The sequence below is a fragment of the Diadema antillarum genome, unplaced genomic scaffold (assembly GCF_040938485.1).
Source record: "Diadema antillarum isolate AM-2024a unplaced genomic scaffold, OU_Dant_1.0 seq00000486_RagTag, whole genome shotgun sequence".
Lineage (NCBI taxonomy): Eukaryota > Metazoa > Echinodermata > Echinoidea > Diadematoida > Diadematidae > Diadema > Diadema antillarum.
Window position 1 is genome coordinate 1,030,033 of NW_027271449.1, and position 15,191 is coordinate 1,045,223.

The following is a 15,191-nucleotide window of genomic DNA, read 5'->3' on the forward strand; positions in this document are numbered from 1 at the left end:
ATAACGGTAACTTTCGGCTTTTTACAATGCTAAAACAAATGTCGGCTTTTTACAATGCTAAAACAAATGTCGGATGCTGTCAGCAAATGCTCCCATTTTCTCATTTCAAACGTAAGTTTAGACCTCCTCAATATATGGGCATCAACTTTTATAATAATAGCTACGCCTACATGTATTTGTCAAATCTTTAAACACAGAGTAAGATGATTGAATTTTCTATTCATTTGTTTTAGACATGGACATCTGTATCACTTCAATAATGTTTAATATTAATTTGTCTATGTTTAGTAGGACCGATTTAGTTTTTCTAATGTTTTTCCTGATTTTTTTTTTTGTCACCAGATTTTACTTTCGACCACCAGAAAATAAAAATCAATGATATTGGTGGCCCGATAAAACTTAGTGCGGAGCCCTGTGAATTCTATTCTTCATTGTGATCGGCCTACACTTCCAGATTTTCATAATCGCATTGCTGGGAAAGAAAAAAAGTTTCAGTGCTTGCGTTCTCGGGGAAGTAAACTTCGTGAAAGGCAAAAAAAAAAAATAGTTTAAAAAAAGGCACTACGAGGGAGATTGATGTTTTGACAGTGGAGCGTGATTAATGGCAAAGATATAACTGTCAACGTAAGCAGGTGCGCCCCGACGGTTGAGAAATCTACGCGCACGGTATGACTGTCTCGATCAAAAATCAAAACACAGTGGTTAAAGAAAAGCAAATGATGGGGCAGCGCGTAGTGCTCTCGTAAAGCACTCCATTGGCACGGGTGCTATGTGCATACCATGTACGTGTGTTGGTCGGTGTTGGGGATTTCCTTGTCAGCTGTGTATCAGGTATTTCTTCTTGGGCGCGCGATTGTTCTGGTCTCAGAATATTTACAATCGAGTGTGAAAACATTTGTGACATGTCTTCGCTGTCCACGCGCGCTTAATCGGAGATGCTGAGTGATGTTTACAATTTCGATTCGAGCAACATGCTGGGAAAAACAATAAGTTAATTAAGATCGGGACATTAGATTTCCCTTCGAGGTAACCGAACTTCGAGTTATCTTTTTCGAGCTACGCGAATTTTAATACACGGAAACTCCATAGGAACAATCAGGACTTTCATTTTGCCCCCGAGGTACAAATAAGTGATATTCGGCTTATCCGACGTCGAGGTATCCGAGTTTGACTGTATAACACGTATTCCTATAGCCCTATTAAAATTTCAGATTTTCGCGAAAAACTGTTCGGTTTTCACCACAATTTGCTTGGTTGTGGTAGTCCTGCCAAGTTTCAAGCGTACAGAACACAGTCCCGGGCATACATTTTTGTTCAGTGCGCTCAAAACGATTTTAAGCGGGGTGACGGTATTCGGGCCCCTGACGAGGTGCGGGCACCTGGCTATACTCGTACTCATAGTCATACACCTCATGTCATAGCATTAAGCATACAGTCATTGTAACCTTGTTAGGACTCCCATGGCCCACTTCACTTGTGATTGTTTGGAACTTATGATTATATGATGGAATATCACTTTAGGCATTCAGTCTTTATCAAATTACTGTTTGTTTTTGTTAATGTTAAACAGAGCAAGTAAAAAAGAAGCAGAGAAATCTAAAGATGTACATACACGCAAGCAAGATAATCAGTTCATGTGGACATTGTGGTACGGAAGATCAATGCATTTCAACACTGGCAAAGGCCCCGGGGAAAGGGGGATCGAGGGAAGTAGACAATGTATCAGTTGTGACCGAATTGATGCAAATCAGTGCATCGATCCTGCATTTGTTTTTTAATGAATATCCCATGAACTTTGCATTATGAACCCAGGTTCTACTGAAGACCACCTGTGGTGACATTGACATTGAGCTGTGGTCCAAGGAGACTCCCAAGGCATGCAGAAACTTTGTGCAGCTGTGTATGGAGGGTTACTACGATGGGACCATCTTCCACCGCATCATCAAGGACTTTATGGCCCAGTGTGGAGACCCTACGGGGACAGGAGAGGGAGGAGAGTCTATCTATGGGCATCCTTTCAAGGTATTGCCCATATAAAATCCTATAATAGGGAGCAGATCAAATCACACTATACAGCAAAGGATGGTTTTAGCCACGGAACACAGATGCAAAAGAGTACTTTCTTGTGTGTGTGTGTTTTTTGTGTTTGTTTTTTTTTTGGTCATTGAACATTTATGACATATTCCTTCCTGCTTTTGTTCCTTCTTCATCATCTTCTTCTTCTTTTTCTTTTTCTTCTCTCTCTCTCCTTCTTTTTCTTCTTGAGTGAGCCTCCAAAAGTTAGTATAGTTCACTTGTTTATTGTGCGCTGGAATACCACTTTGCTTGGTTTGCATCCTGCTCTTCACACAAAGTTGGTGAATTGTTTGCATGCATGAGATGTACAGTAACAGGATCCCTCAAAGACCAGACAGATATTTCAGTTGCCTTTGAAAAAAAACAAAAACAAACAGAGTACTTGTATACAAATTAACAGAATGGTAGAAGTTTTGTCAAGATAGGATGTAAGATAAGGACCTTTCATAGGGAATTTCTTCACATATTGGGAAGAAAAAGAAGAATGGAATGTGATTTGGCCTGGGCATCATCTACCCATTTAGAGAAGAGGCTGTGTGTGTATGATATACATTTACAATTGTATGTTTTACTGACAGTGCCTCATAAATTTAAAGATACACAATACTGTCCTAACTAACCTCAATAAGCCTTGAACATCTTGATTATAAAGTAGACATGCTGTTCACTGAGCTACAGCTGTAACTTGCTCTCCTTTCTGCTGTACTGAGTCACAGCTGATATTGGATAATTGGAAAGCTGCCAGCTTATATGTTTTTATGATATTTTTTTTTCTTCATCAGAGATTAACAGCAAATTAGATTTTGATATGAGAAATATGGATTATAGCATGTTTAGTATTAACATATCATTTGTGCCGTCAAAATGTCTTTTTCTTTTTTGTTGTTGTTGGTAGCCCTGTAGCCATTGGTGCACTGTGGTGTTGGGACTCCATGTAGCAACCTCAAGACACATAAATTGTAAACTCTTTATCCTCACACTTTAATCCATGTGCTGTTAGGATGAGTTCCACTCCAGACTGAGGTTTGTGAGGCGAGGCCTCATCGCCATGGCAAATGCTGGTCCCAATGACAATGGCAGCCAGTTCTTCATCACACTCGGTCCCTGTGAACACCTGCGGAACAAGCACACCTTATTTGGCAAGGTAACCAGTTTATAGATTTTATTTAGGGCCGACTGTGTAAAAATACCTAACTCAAATTGCAATTTAACTATCTTTCAGGAGGATAGCATGCCTGCCTTGCAATATGTGTTCAAATATATAGCCTATAAATTTTTAGACGTTACAGTACTTGTGAATATTGAGTTCTTTACATTTGTAGTTCAGTCTCATTGATTTTATTGCAGACAAGTTTGTAGCTCTGTCATGTGTATATGTATACTTAGACAATGATTACCATTTCCAAATTTTCTTATGTCCTTACATATATATCCCCTCTGCCATGAAAGTACCCCAAAGACTAAACTTGTGAATGAGACAGTCATAGATACCTTAGGGATGTGGCACATGGCATTCACAGTGGTGTAATTCCCAGTGTACAAGGTGCGTATGATGATGCACAGATGAGGAGTGTAACTTCTAGGGTGTTTTGCATGGTGTTCAGAGTAGTGTATTCCCGGTACTAAAACACCTTTACACCAATGACGTACAGATTGTAGGTGACACTCTCTTCAATGCTATGAAGCTTGGAGAGGTTGAGATTGGGGAAGATGACAGGCCGCTCTATCCACCAAAGATCAAATCCGCACAGGTATGTGAAGTGAACTACATTCCCTTTCTTCCTCTCTGTTCTCACTCAGTGAGGCCATAAAGCTGTTCGTAGAGTTACGCATGACATTACAAATGACTTGAATATGGCAGGCCAAGTAGGTTTCCCAATCATTTTTTTATTTCAATAGCTAAAGTTTAAATTTCAGATGATAATGATTATTCTTACATTTTAACACACATTTTTAGTTGAAAAAGTATTTTGGCCTCAATTTAGATGAAGTATTGACATATAGTCGTACTTTGTTAAAACGTAAGGAAAAGAAAAAAACAAACGGGCACACATATTGGCACTTCATAGTCCAGTCATTTGTAAAGTAAAGTCATGCATAACTTTATGAACAGCTTTATGAAACAGGGTCCAGGTTAGTCTACCAGTCGTGTATTGTTTCATCCAGTATTTCATGCCAAAATCATCACCTTCTCAAATGATATGAATTCAAATAAAAAGTCCTAAACTCTAGTTTTTCTCCTTACCCCTAGAGGTAAGTTTAATCCCCTAATTCCCAGTTATGCTTTTGGACAAATGTGAAATTAATGAAACTACAATGCTGTTATCAAAATTAACAATTTACCATATAATTTAGAATTGTTGCTCAGAATTTAGGTCACTTTTATGTGACTGAAGTGCCATCAGATTTCATTAAAATGTTGTTTCAGGTGAAGTTGACCCGTTGAGGATGGGCTGATTTTGCTATAACACATATTGCCCATAGATACTTGCCCGAGTATACTCGGGACTCGTCCTCAACGGGTTAAAATTACATCATCGTGTCATACTCTAACAGAAAATTAGACATCACCAAGTGTGACATAGTCAATGTGCCACATTCCCATATTGATTCACCACATCCAATTGTCTTGCCAGGTCCTAGCAAACCCCTTTGATGATATTGAACCTCGTCAGCTGAAGAAATCAAAAAATGATAAGGAGGAGAAGAAATCGAAGAGCAAGTCAAAGGCTACAAAGTAAGTCCCAGCATGTTTAGCACAAGACGTGAATAGAATTATGTCATTGTTGTTTGAGAAGAAGAATACTACTAACGTGGAAAGAAATGTCACCAGCTCAGTCTTGTTTTCAAGCATAGCTCACAGTGTACGACTGAGAAGGCTTCAGATATGGTTTATTCATTGTGCGTGAAAGGTTACATGTCTTATGATTTAATGCTTAATGTGGCACTTATGAGGTGACCAAAGGATTTTGTGTTGGATGATGCAAAGACATTTCAGTGGATGCAGTTTTCTTTTTGGGTATCTGATTTTACTCCACTCTCTAGCCTACTCTCATCTCACAGATGCCACTTCATTTTACAGACGAGGACACTGTCTCCGTAACCTCCCAATGCAAGCCTTTTACATTTTGTAACAGGGATATTCTCACTTCAGAATCTAATCTAATTTCTAATTTATATACAATTGTATGTTATGCCTCCAAAAATTACTTCATCCCATGCCTGAAAATTGCCAGTAGTAATAAGTCCTCCTGAAATCCATCCTCCACCCACCCAGGAACTTCAGCCTGCTGTCCTTTGGGGAGGAGGCGGAGGAGAATGAGGAAGAGATCTCTGTGGCCAGCCAGGCCATGAAGAATAAGAGCAAGAGTATGCATGACCTGGTGGATGACCCCAGGCTGAGCTCGGTGCCAGCCGTGGAGCAGGAACAGTGAGTTTGATGCCAGCAGGGGATTGGTGGTGTTTTGAAACCTTGAAGAATAACAGACTCAATGGGGCCTTGCGAGATGGCGGTAAAACAAAATCATTTGAAAGGGTCACATTTAGTATGTTTTTATCTTTGTAATGCCTTCTATTTCTTGTACTAACTGAGCACTGGAAATTACAAATTCATGGCTGTAACCACATCTGGAGCAATTAAGCTAGGTGTGTACATACTTCTTAACACTTGAATATATGTATACTTTGTTTTTGTTGGGGGGGGGGGATTTTTACTGATAGTCTTTAGCGTAATGTCACTTTGCTGATGCTAGCAACCCATCTACCAATTTAATGTACATTCCTTCATTGAGAAATATGAAAATAAATTGAATTGGATTGAATTGAATTATCATTGTGTTTTGTGCTTCAAGAAACATACCTCCTCTTTTCTATTTTTTTAATGTCATTTAGAGGGAGTAAGAAGACAGAGAAATCCCATCTGAAGGAGGATAAAGAAAAAGAGGAGCAAAAAAAGGAGTCCAAGGAGATGGCAGACAGGGTCCGAGCTAGGCTCTCCGAGGACAAGAAGGACCCTAAAAAAGAGCAAGAGTATGCCACGCCCAGGGATCAGATGATGTCCAGAAAGTGGGTTTGGTTTGCTAGATAATCTTCATAGTTTTTGCTGTGTCTGTGTTTTCAATGATATTTGTTTTAGTGTGGTGTCATTGATGATGATGATGATGATGATGATGATGATGATGATGATGATGATGATGATGATGATGATGATGATGATGATAATGGTGGTTGTGGTGATGTTGGTGGTGGTGTTGATGATGACACCAATAATGAAAATAAAGTGAAATGACTTTGATGTATGCTGTACCCAGCCAACCTGTATCATATGATATCTGCATGGCATCATGTATACGTTTATATACATTTGTACATGATCACATTACATGTATGCAAGAAAATTGACTGTAATGTGTAGACATTGATTTTAGTAGAAGAAGAAATCCAGAATTGTGAACTACCTCTGTTAGCTCCATTATTCAATAATAACAATGATGCTGCTGTCATGATAGTGATTTTGATGCAGCTGCTGGTGATAATAATGAAATTATAATAACCAGAAGAAGGGGAAAAAAAGAGAAGAGTCAGAAGCTGTATAAACTTTTTGTTTTAGAATTGTAACCCTCCATCAGGAGATGGGTGCAATTACATTTACCATATCAGCCTTCCTGACCTTTTCTTTGGCTCTTTTCTTCTGTGTCAAAACTTTTCTTTCTTTTTGACCTGCTCACTAGTAGGAGGAGCTTGCCTTAACTTGACGGTTTTAGTTGATTTATTTTCTTCTCAATTTCACCGACAGAGAAGAGCTGAAGGAAGAATCCAGGAGACTTCAGAAAGAGTTGAGGGAGGGGAAAAAGAGGAAGGAGAGAGAAGCGAATGGCAAGAAGGAAGACAATGACAAAGAGGAGAATGGTATCTAAATATATTCTTAGAAGTCATTTTGGAGATAACATACATTGTAGCCAACAGTCACCCATCAAATACTAGTATAGCTGTGTGTATTTGTTATGGAGTATTTGTAACACTACTGTACAATATATCCCATATGCCAGTCCAAAGTACACTGAACATCTACTTTTGTGCAGTGTATTAAATTTCCTTTTTTTAAAATAAGAAATTTACTCCTGAGACATTTTAGCCGTAAGAGATTTCACCCTTTCTGATATCTTGACTGATATTAACCCTTTGACAATGAGTCCCGAGTAAACACGGGTGACTGGCAAGTGTGTACGTTAAATGCGTGTTGTAACAAAATCAGTCCGTCCTCAACGGGTTAAGAATTAGATAAATTTCTGTGTAGTTTACTGATTTCTCTGAAATTTTCTTTCTTTCAGACAAACAAATAGAAATTATGGTATAAGTGCCATCCTGCTTGCATGACCATGATGACTATTTTGTGGTTCAGACATTCTTTGAAGTCTTTCTCATCATATTATAATGATTCCAACATCAAAGCTACTGATCTGCAGTTTGAGGTCTCCTCTTTTCTTTGAGCTGACTCTCCCAAGCAAAATTATCTTAACATCTGGATTATTTGGGTCTGCTATAGCAATCGTGTGTTTTGTGGGAATTTAAAAGAGGACTGGATAATTCAGGACTGATGAAACAATAATCAGATGCTCAAAAAGAATTGTGGAATTCTTGGATTTTTTTGCAGACGAAAGCAAATCGCAGGGTGGAGATGAGCTGTCTGAGTTCCATGCGCAGAAGAAGAAGTTTAAAGCCATGAAGAAGAGTATAGCAAAGAAGGGGTCCAGCAGAGAAGACCAGGTGAGTACTTATCTGCGGAATTTTTTTCCTCACTGGTGATGATTTGAAATGAAATCCTCTGTTAAACTATTCTGATATCAATAAGCAATTATGTGTTTTGTTACATGGAGAGCAGTAGAGCCATTTTTTTTTCTTTCTCTCTGTCTCATCCATTATCAGTGCATGGCTGGATTACACCTGCCAAATATGTTGTCAGTATAAACATATAAAGGTGATTGTTGCTAACTTTGCTATTTTAAACCCATTAGCACCTAGAGGTTTCTTACCTTGCCAACATCTACTCAATGAAGGAAACGGTGAATTTCACATTGTCAAATTCCAGTGATCCTTTTAGAGGAGTAGCCATATTTCTATATGCTGCAGTAGGTGTAATCCTCTCTGTAAATCCTCTCAACAGAAAAACAGAGCAAGGTGAATAATTTTCTTTTCATTGCAACTGATTGACAAATTGCCCTACACCGACGTGAATAAGCACTGAATTGATCAGTGTTTTAGTATTAGCCATGATAAAAGAAGTCATGGGCGTACATACTCGAGCAGGATTCGAACCTGCGACCTCCTGATCTCCAGACAGGCGTCATCTCCACTAGACCACCAAGCTTTCACCCAACAGCAAGTGTTGGTTCTAATCCTTATAGCATGCAGTGGGTACTGTGTAATTATTCAATTTCATGAAATTTTTTGGGAAAAAAAAACACCTTGAAGATGATTAATGTTGTGTGGTACTCATTGACATATTGATTTCATTCCGGCAGTCTTGACGCAACGTTTGATTGATGACTTTTGTACTTAGTACGTACCAGAGTACCCATCAATTCTATTTTTTTCAATACGCATTAATGATATCACAAACCATGAAAAAAAATGAAAAAAAGTACATCTCAAATACTCATAAACCTCACACCTCAAAATACAATTATTTATTTCATTCTATCGTTGTTGTTGCTGTATTCTTTACACAAACATCCATCTCAAGGTATGTCAATAAACAGCCAATATATTGTTACTTTGCATTCATTTGCCACTACCATGCAGACACTAGCCATGCTGGCAAAGTTCCAGAACAAACTCCACACGGCGCTGCTGACCAAGAAGCCGGACGAGAAGACGGAGAGAGGGGAGGAGATGGAGAAGAACGAGGAGAAGGAGGAGGATGGGAAAGACGATAGGGAGAAGGAGGACGAAGGCGACATTGGAGATGACTGGTAAGATTATAGTGTTTGTATTTACCCCTTTGGACCCCAAGAATCTTTGCAGATATTTCAAGTGACCATCTGCTATATCATTACTCCTTCCTGCTTTCATGAATATTTAAAGCATGATTGTTTGCTCTGTTCCATTTTTAATGAATTCTTTTTGTTTAAATCCTTGTTTGTTTTTTTATTTCATTGGACTCGTACATTATAGAAATGCACATTCAGTTTTCAGTGTCAAGAAAGGAGTCAATGTCCCTTAAATGTTGACACACATCTCTTTGAATTCTTGTGAATGGAAAGATTTAAAGGGCTCCAGGTGCCCTTGCCTTTCAGAATAGAAATAAAATGAAAAAAAAAAACTAAAACAAACAAGCCCTGGAACATCAAGACATTATGAACCTGTAAAATCTAGCTGAGTTTGCAATAGATGCCAAAAATTTGATGCACCTTAACCTTATTAGACTGTTTTTATGTATATCATTAGTAAAAATACATCAGTATAGTAGGAATGCACTCTCTCAGTAACAGCATTTTGGAATGAGGCATTTTTGTGGTGATGGAAAAGGATGCGGTTTGATAGTTGAAGGTCGCGGTGAGTAAATACAGCTGTAGCAGTTTGTTCGCTTGATATTTCATCATTCTCATCAAGGACAGTGGTTTGCAAAAGACAGGAAAGCAATCTAAACATATCTTGCCGAGTGTGTCTGCTTTCCTACTTAATCCTGATTGATAGGTTAGAAGTCACTTTTTGCAAGTACCTCTGATTTCCAGTAAGAACAAAAAGTGTAAGCAGGTACACTTGTACATTTAGCTTCCAGTAAATCAAAGCATGAGTTGAGTTTGAAGTCAGAAAGTCATTGTATGAATCTCGTTTCACTTGAAGTCTGATATTTTTAATTATAGAAACAAAACATTTCCTGTATTAAGGTAAACATATTAGATACTGATTTTTATGCCTCCGCCACAAAGTGGTGCCGGAGGCATTATTTTATCTTTTATTTTTTCATAATCGCAATTAGACTCCATGTACATCAAAGGCCTGGGCCCAGCCAGGTTCAGTCGAGGGGTTCAGTCTCTCATTGGAGTGCATATACACAGAGAATTCAGGCCATGGCAAAACTTTACTTTCTCAATCCCGCTGTCATAGTGTACTACCGTACATGCATGAATATCTGTAACATGAAGATCTATCCAGTTTTTCAAATTTCACATCCACTCATCAATTGCACAAGCTTGGTCTGAATGACCTTTATCTGCTCATGTGTAAAGTTTAATTCTGAAATTTCTTGCTTCTCCACTCCTCGATAGTCAAACTTTACTGGGTCTAGACGCCTCCCCCATACAAATTTGCAGCTGTTTAGTAACATTCTAGTATGTGGATTATTGGGATTAATTTCCCCTAAAGTACAGTTGCTATTGATTATTCAATAATATCCAATCTCATATTCAGAATTAAGTTGATGTAGATGTGCTAAACTGCAAGTTGATTTAAAGTGTGAAGTGTAAGCCTGTACTAAGTAAAAACATGAAAAGGCTTGAAATGAACTAAAACTAATATTTTTGAGAGAGACGGATGTTCACTGTGATTGAAAAAAAGGTAAAATCGTCAACAACAGGTAACTGGGAAATCTTTAATATGTCCCACTTGAAATTGTCAAAGGATACAGTTAATATGAGGATGGTTGGCATTCCTCACTTTCCCTTTGAATTCAGTTGTGCTTCCATGAGGAACATACCCTACTTACCTACAAGACGAAAGCTGGCATGCTTTCCAAACACCACTTAGATTCATGCGCATGCCATTGAGTACTGCACAACTAATTAAAAAGATCAGTGTTGTCCCTTTTCGGAACAAAGTTTGTTTGTTTTTTCCGACGTGGAGCAATACCCTATTGAACTATAGGGCGTTTTTGTTACAGGATGTACCAGTTTTGCAGGATGTAAAGTTTTGTGAAAATCAGTCAACTTGCAGATTTTGTGAAAATGAAAACACCACAAAATATACTACATATGTAGTGATAACTTTCTATGCAGGTAGACCCAAGGCTAGTTTGCATGGATTGTTCACTACATGTGCATGCCACCCAAGGCATAACAGGGATTGTCTCTTTAAACTCTCTATCGCAAACTTTGGAGATCCCCAGGTGACGGATGAGATGACTGAGAGATATATGGAGCATGGTCAGCACATACAGGGTATCTGAGGTGACCACTTGTTGACCGTTGGGTCTGCGTCGGATCTGATCTGATTGATTATGCAATGGGTCCTCTTTCTTTTTCCATGGAGCTCACTGGTACTAGGCTGTTATCATTAGGGTCTTATGGGTTGAGCATCTGGCCAAACACTGACAGGATGGTAGATAGGTAATAATCAGCTGCAGCTACAGTGGGTTGGATAGTGGCAGTTTTGAGATTGGCTAATGAGGAAAAGAATTCAGGTCAAAAGGAATCCAGTCGGTTCCCTCTTGACCTCGTTTCTGAGGTCCCATGCCCGTTTTTCCGTCCATCTGTTTCGCTTCATCGTCTTTTGGTCTTCACTTGGACGTTGCCCTTTTTGTTTTCGAATGACTCGCACAGTCTTGGTGGGAAAATTAAGCCATGTACTCAAAAGGGTTTAAAGTGACAATGATATTTGCCTTACCCCGTCCCTATACTGAGCAAGTTCTTTACATTTAGCAATATGAGACAGAATATATATTTCTTTGATACCTAAGTCCTCTTTATGGAGATCATGATGTAAATGTTGCTTAAATTCCTCTTTTTTTTTCATGCTTCACATAGCCATTTGAAAATTCAACTGTTGATTATTTGTCACACAGATGATTTGTGACTGTAGCATGAAGGATCTGTTCTCCCCCCAAAGAAATAAACCAAATAAACATATATATATATATATATATATTTTTTTTTTTAGACAGCAACTCACACAAGGCAAGTTGTTTCAAGTGAGATGTATAAAGGAGGAAAAACAGCATAAAGGCTGGGAAAATAGGGGCACAGAATTGTTTGACAGTAGATTATCCTTATCACTGCATCATATGGTGGCCTCTTTGAAAAGCTGAGTTGAAAATACAAAAGAAAAAAATCTTTTTCTTGTTTATCAAATGAATTACTAGTAGTTTCCTCTCTCTTTGACACTGAGCAATAAAATAATGCTTAATGGTTCATCTCTTACAGAAGCAAAGAGAAAATGTTTTTGTCACGAAAGTTTTAGACTTATGATGACATTTCAAATGATAAAGAAGATGTTTATGGCATCTTATCGAGAGGATGTCGCAGTTCATTAGCATGCAATGTTAGACAATTTAAGCAATTAGCACTGGCAATAATATCACAGTGACATCATTTTGTGGGTGCTTATCTGACACATAACGTCTCTGGGACAACAAGACCTCGTATCTGAAATTTTGATGAAAATGACTTTTTGAAATTAATTTTCAGATAATCAGTTAATTGATGTCCTGTCCAAGTCTTCGCTGTCTTACCCCAAAAATGAAGCCACCACAGCATGTCAAAGGAAAGGCTTTCCCATATGATACAGTGCTTTAGCTGCCATGTTTTTTTGCTCTCCTGAACATTTGACATTTTGTAGATACGAGGTCTTGTCGCCGCAGTGACGATACAAGACTTTGAAGGTGAATATTAGAAATGAGAATAAGTTCTTGACATATTTCCTGTTCCTGACAAGAATTGCATTGTGATCTTCAATTTCATATGCCAGCCATATAGACATTTTTTTTAGCATCCCTCTTTCCCTCCCCCTCCCCCCTACTTCCAATTCATGTGCCCCAGGGGCATGATCCAGGAATTCCGTAAAGTGTGTCGGGGGGGGGGGGGGGAGTGCAAAATATATTTCTGGTGCCACTTCCGGGTTTCATCGGCTGACACTTTCTTCTTTATTTCTTTTGTTTTTAAAAAAAATACATGGGGACCGTGCACCCCTCCCCACCCCATGGATCCGCCACATTGCCCTCCCACGCTTCATAATATTGGCCTGGGAATTTCCTCTGTGACACTCGATTGGTTCGGCCACTGAGCACTTCCTGTTACCATGTTTAATCCTGTAGTACCTGCCTTGCCTGAGTGGTGGGAGTACCTCGGCCAGTTATTCGAACTCTCTCTATCTCTCTCTCTGTCTTTATGTTTGATGACTCCGGCCCCTTCAACAATTTCCTGATTTGTGTCCCATGTGTTTCCTGCCTTCCCATAAACCTCCCGTCACGTGCTTGACAGAAAAATGAAGAAAAAGACCAAAAAAAAGAGATGATTATCATTATGATAATAACACCCAGACAAAGAATCTTCACTAAAATCATCTTCCTCTCACTGACACTGATCAATTTCCACTCATTATAGGAGTGACTGTCAAACATTAGTGCAGATGTGTGTTTACATAGGTCACTTGCGTTCATAAGAGAAAACTTACATGCTGTATCCTTGAGACCCGACTTGCCAAGGGCTTTCATCAGCATTCTGCATTTCGCAGTACTGACAAAGTGTCCATGCCTCGGGAGACGTAAACGTCCCCTACCTCTTAACAGTGTGCCATTAACCCTCGTAAATTGAGTGCTGCCTTTCACAGCATAAACGATTAAAGCTGCTTTAAGTACATGTCTGCCAGGAATAGGTTACATTTAAGTTGTCCCTTGGTTGGGGTTTAGAGGGCGCTTCTTGCAACCGCTCATCAAATTTGATTAGCTATTGCCATGAAAGTAGCAAAGTCTTGATGGAGATCTTCCACACCGGTCACCCTTCGAGTCCTTGGCTGCAAGGGCAGTGCACAATGCATGCAGTAATATACATGTACTCACTATTGAATTTTAAATACAAATGAACTTGCAAAAGTATAGAGAGGCTAAATGTGAAATTGACGTCAACATGAAGTGCTTACGTGGTTGCAAGCCCTCTGCTTTATTGTTTGCTATTTTGTGTATTCATAACCTGCCTAGTTTGTGTGCTACATTTAAAAATAACAATGTGCACTTTAAAAACCACCAATACAAAAATTTGTCTGTCACACTGGGCTGGCTTTTAAGGGTAAACTGACTCTGTAATGGAAGGTTGGTGTGCATGATATGTAGGGATTTAAAGTCATTCGTGTTACATAGGGATGAGAATCCAATTTGTGTCTGTTATTCATGAAAGGAATAATTTGATTGACTAACAATAGTCAGCAAAAAGTGCCGTACAAGAAGACAGAGATTCTCTCTTCTAGAGCAGACACTACAAAAAAGTTGCAAAGAGCAAAACCATTCAACTATTTTCAAAGAGCATAAAAATTCACAATCAAATACAATGTGGGCTGAAGACTGTGCTTTTATTTTGGACAGCATGGTACAAATTACAACCCTTTGTTGTCTATTCCAGAATCTTTTTTTCCACTTTAATCGCCATACAAGACAAAATTGCCTACAAATTTTGAAGAAAAAAACCCCAAACAAACAAATTTTGTCAAAAAGACTTCCATATTGTAAAATAAACCCAAAGCATAGACTATAAACAACACTGTGAAGTGAATCGAAGTGTAGCTTTAATTTTTAGATTTCTAGGACTCTACGGAAACAATCTGTAGGAGTAATCACAGTTGTTGTTTTTCACTCTATCTCCTTTTGTTTTAGGGAAAAAAACACAGTGTGGATGGACTAATACAGGAATAAACTGGTGCCAATTGGATTCGGTTACCTCTGCTTGATATCCTATATCCATCCAGGCACTTCCTTTGTTATTTTTTTTTTATTTTTTTTTAAAGTTGATATCTTTCTTAAGGGATACATTTTTTCTCTCTCCCCCCCCCCCCCCAACAAATTCAAGGAATCTAAAATTGTAATCCCTAGCCTTGGGGGGACATAGATTTGTTGGCACCCTGTACAGACGTCTCATTTTGAGTAGTCGGTTGCCGGGTCGACCCAGTCGACTGCAACCGACTAGTTCACCATCTCCGGCCTTGATCTGTGCGCATCGATCATCCTTCCTTCTATTGTTTTCATATCATTCAAAAATGGACAATCTTGAGTCAATAGTGCACAGGGAGCATTCTATTTACTTTTGGAAATGAATACCCTCCTTTTTCCCTTTTTTGTTTTTTGTTTTTAGATTCTAAAATGAGAGGTACATTGTACCTTGTAGGAAACAAAGATAAGAAACAAAGTTCTT

General features: G+C 38.7%; 1 protein-coding gene and 1 non-coding gene across 2 annotated transcripts in view; one reads left to right on the plus strand and one right to left on the minus strand.

Annotated features, from left to right (window-relative positions):
• Positions 1-15,191, plus strand: part of LOC139733663 (spliceosome-associated protein CWC27 homolog) — a 51,046-nt gene that overhangs the window by 2,424 nt on the left and 33,431 nt on the right. Inside the window, exons 2-10 of the mRNA XM_071644477.1 lie at positions 1,813-2,022; positions 3,077-3,220; positions 3,729-3,827; positions 4,713-4,813; positions 5,354-5,506; positions 5,968-6,141; positions 6,872-6,984; positions 7,730-7,842; positions 8,878-9,047. Of these exons, the coding sequence (XP_071500578.1) occupies positions 1,813-2,022; positions 3,077-3,220; positions 3,729-3,827; positions 4,713-4,813; positions 5,354-5,506; positions 5,968-6,141; positions 6,872-6,984; positions 7,730-7,842; positions 8,878-9,047 (1,277 nt within the window). The remainder of the gene's footprint in view (positions 1-1,812; positions 2,023-3,076; positions 3,221-3,728; positions 3,828-4,712; positions 4,814-5,353; positions 5,507-5,967; positions 6,142-6,871; positions 6,985-7,729; positions 7,843-8,877; positions 9,048-15,191) is intronic.
• Trnas-gga (transfer RNA serine (anticodon GGA)) lies at positions 8,371-8,443 on the minus strand. Its single transcript has one exon. It is a non-coding gene; the product is annotated as a tRNA-Ser (tRNA).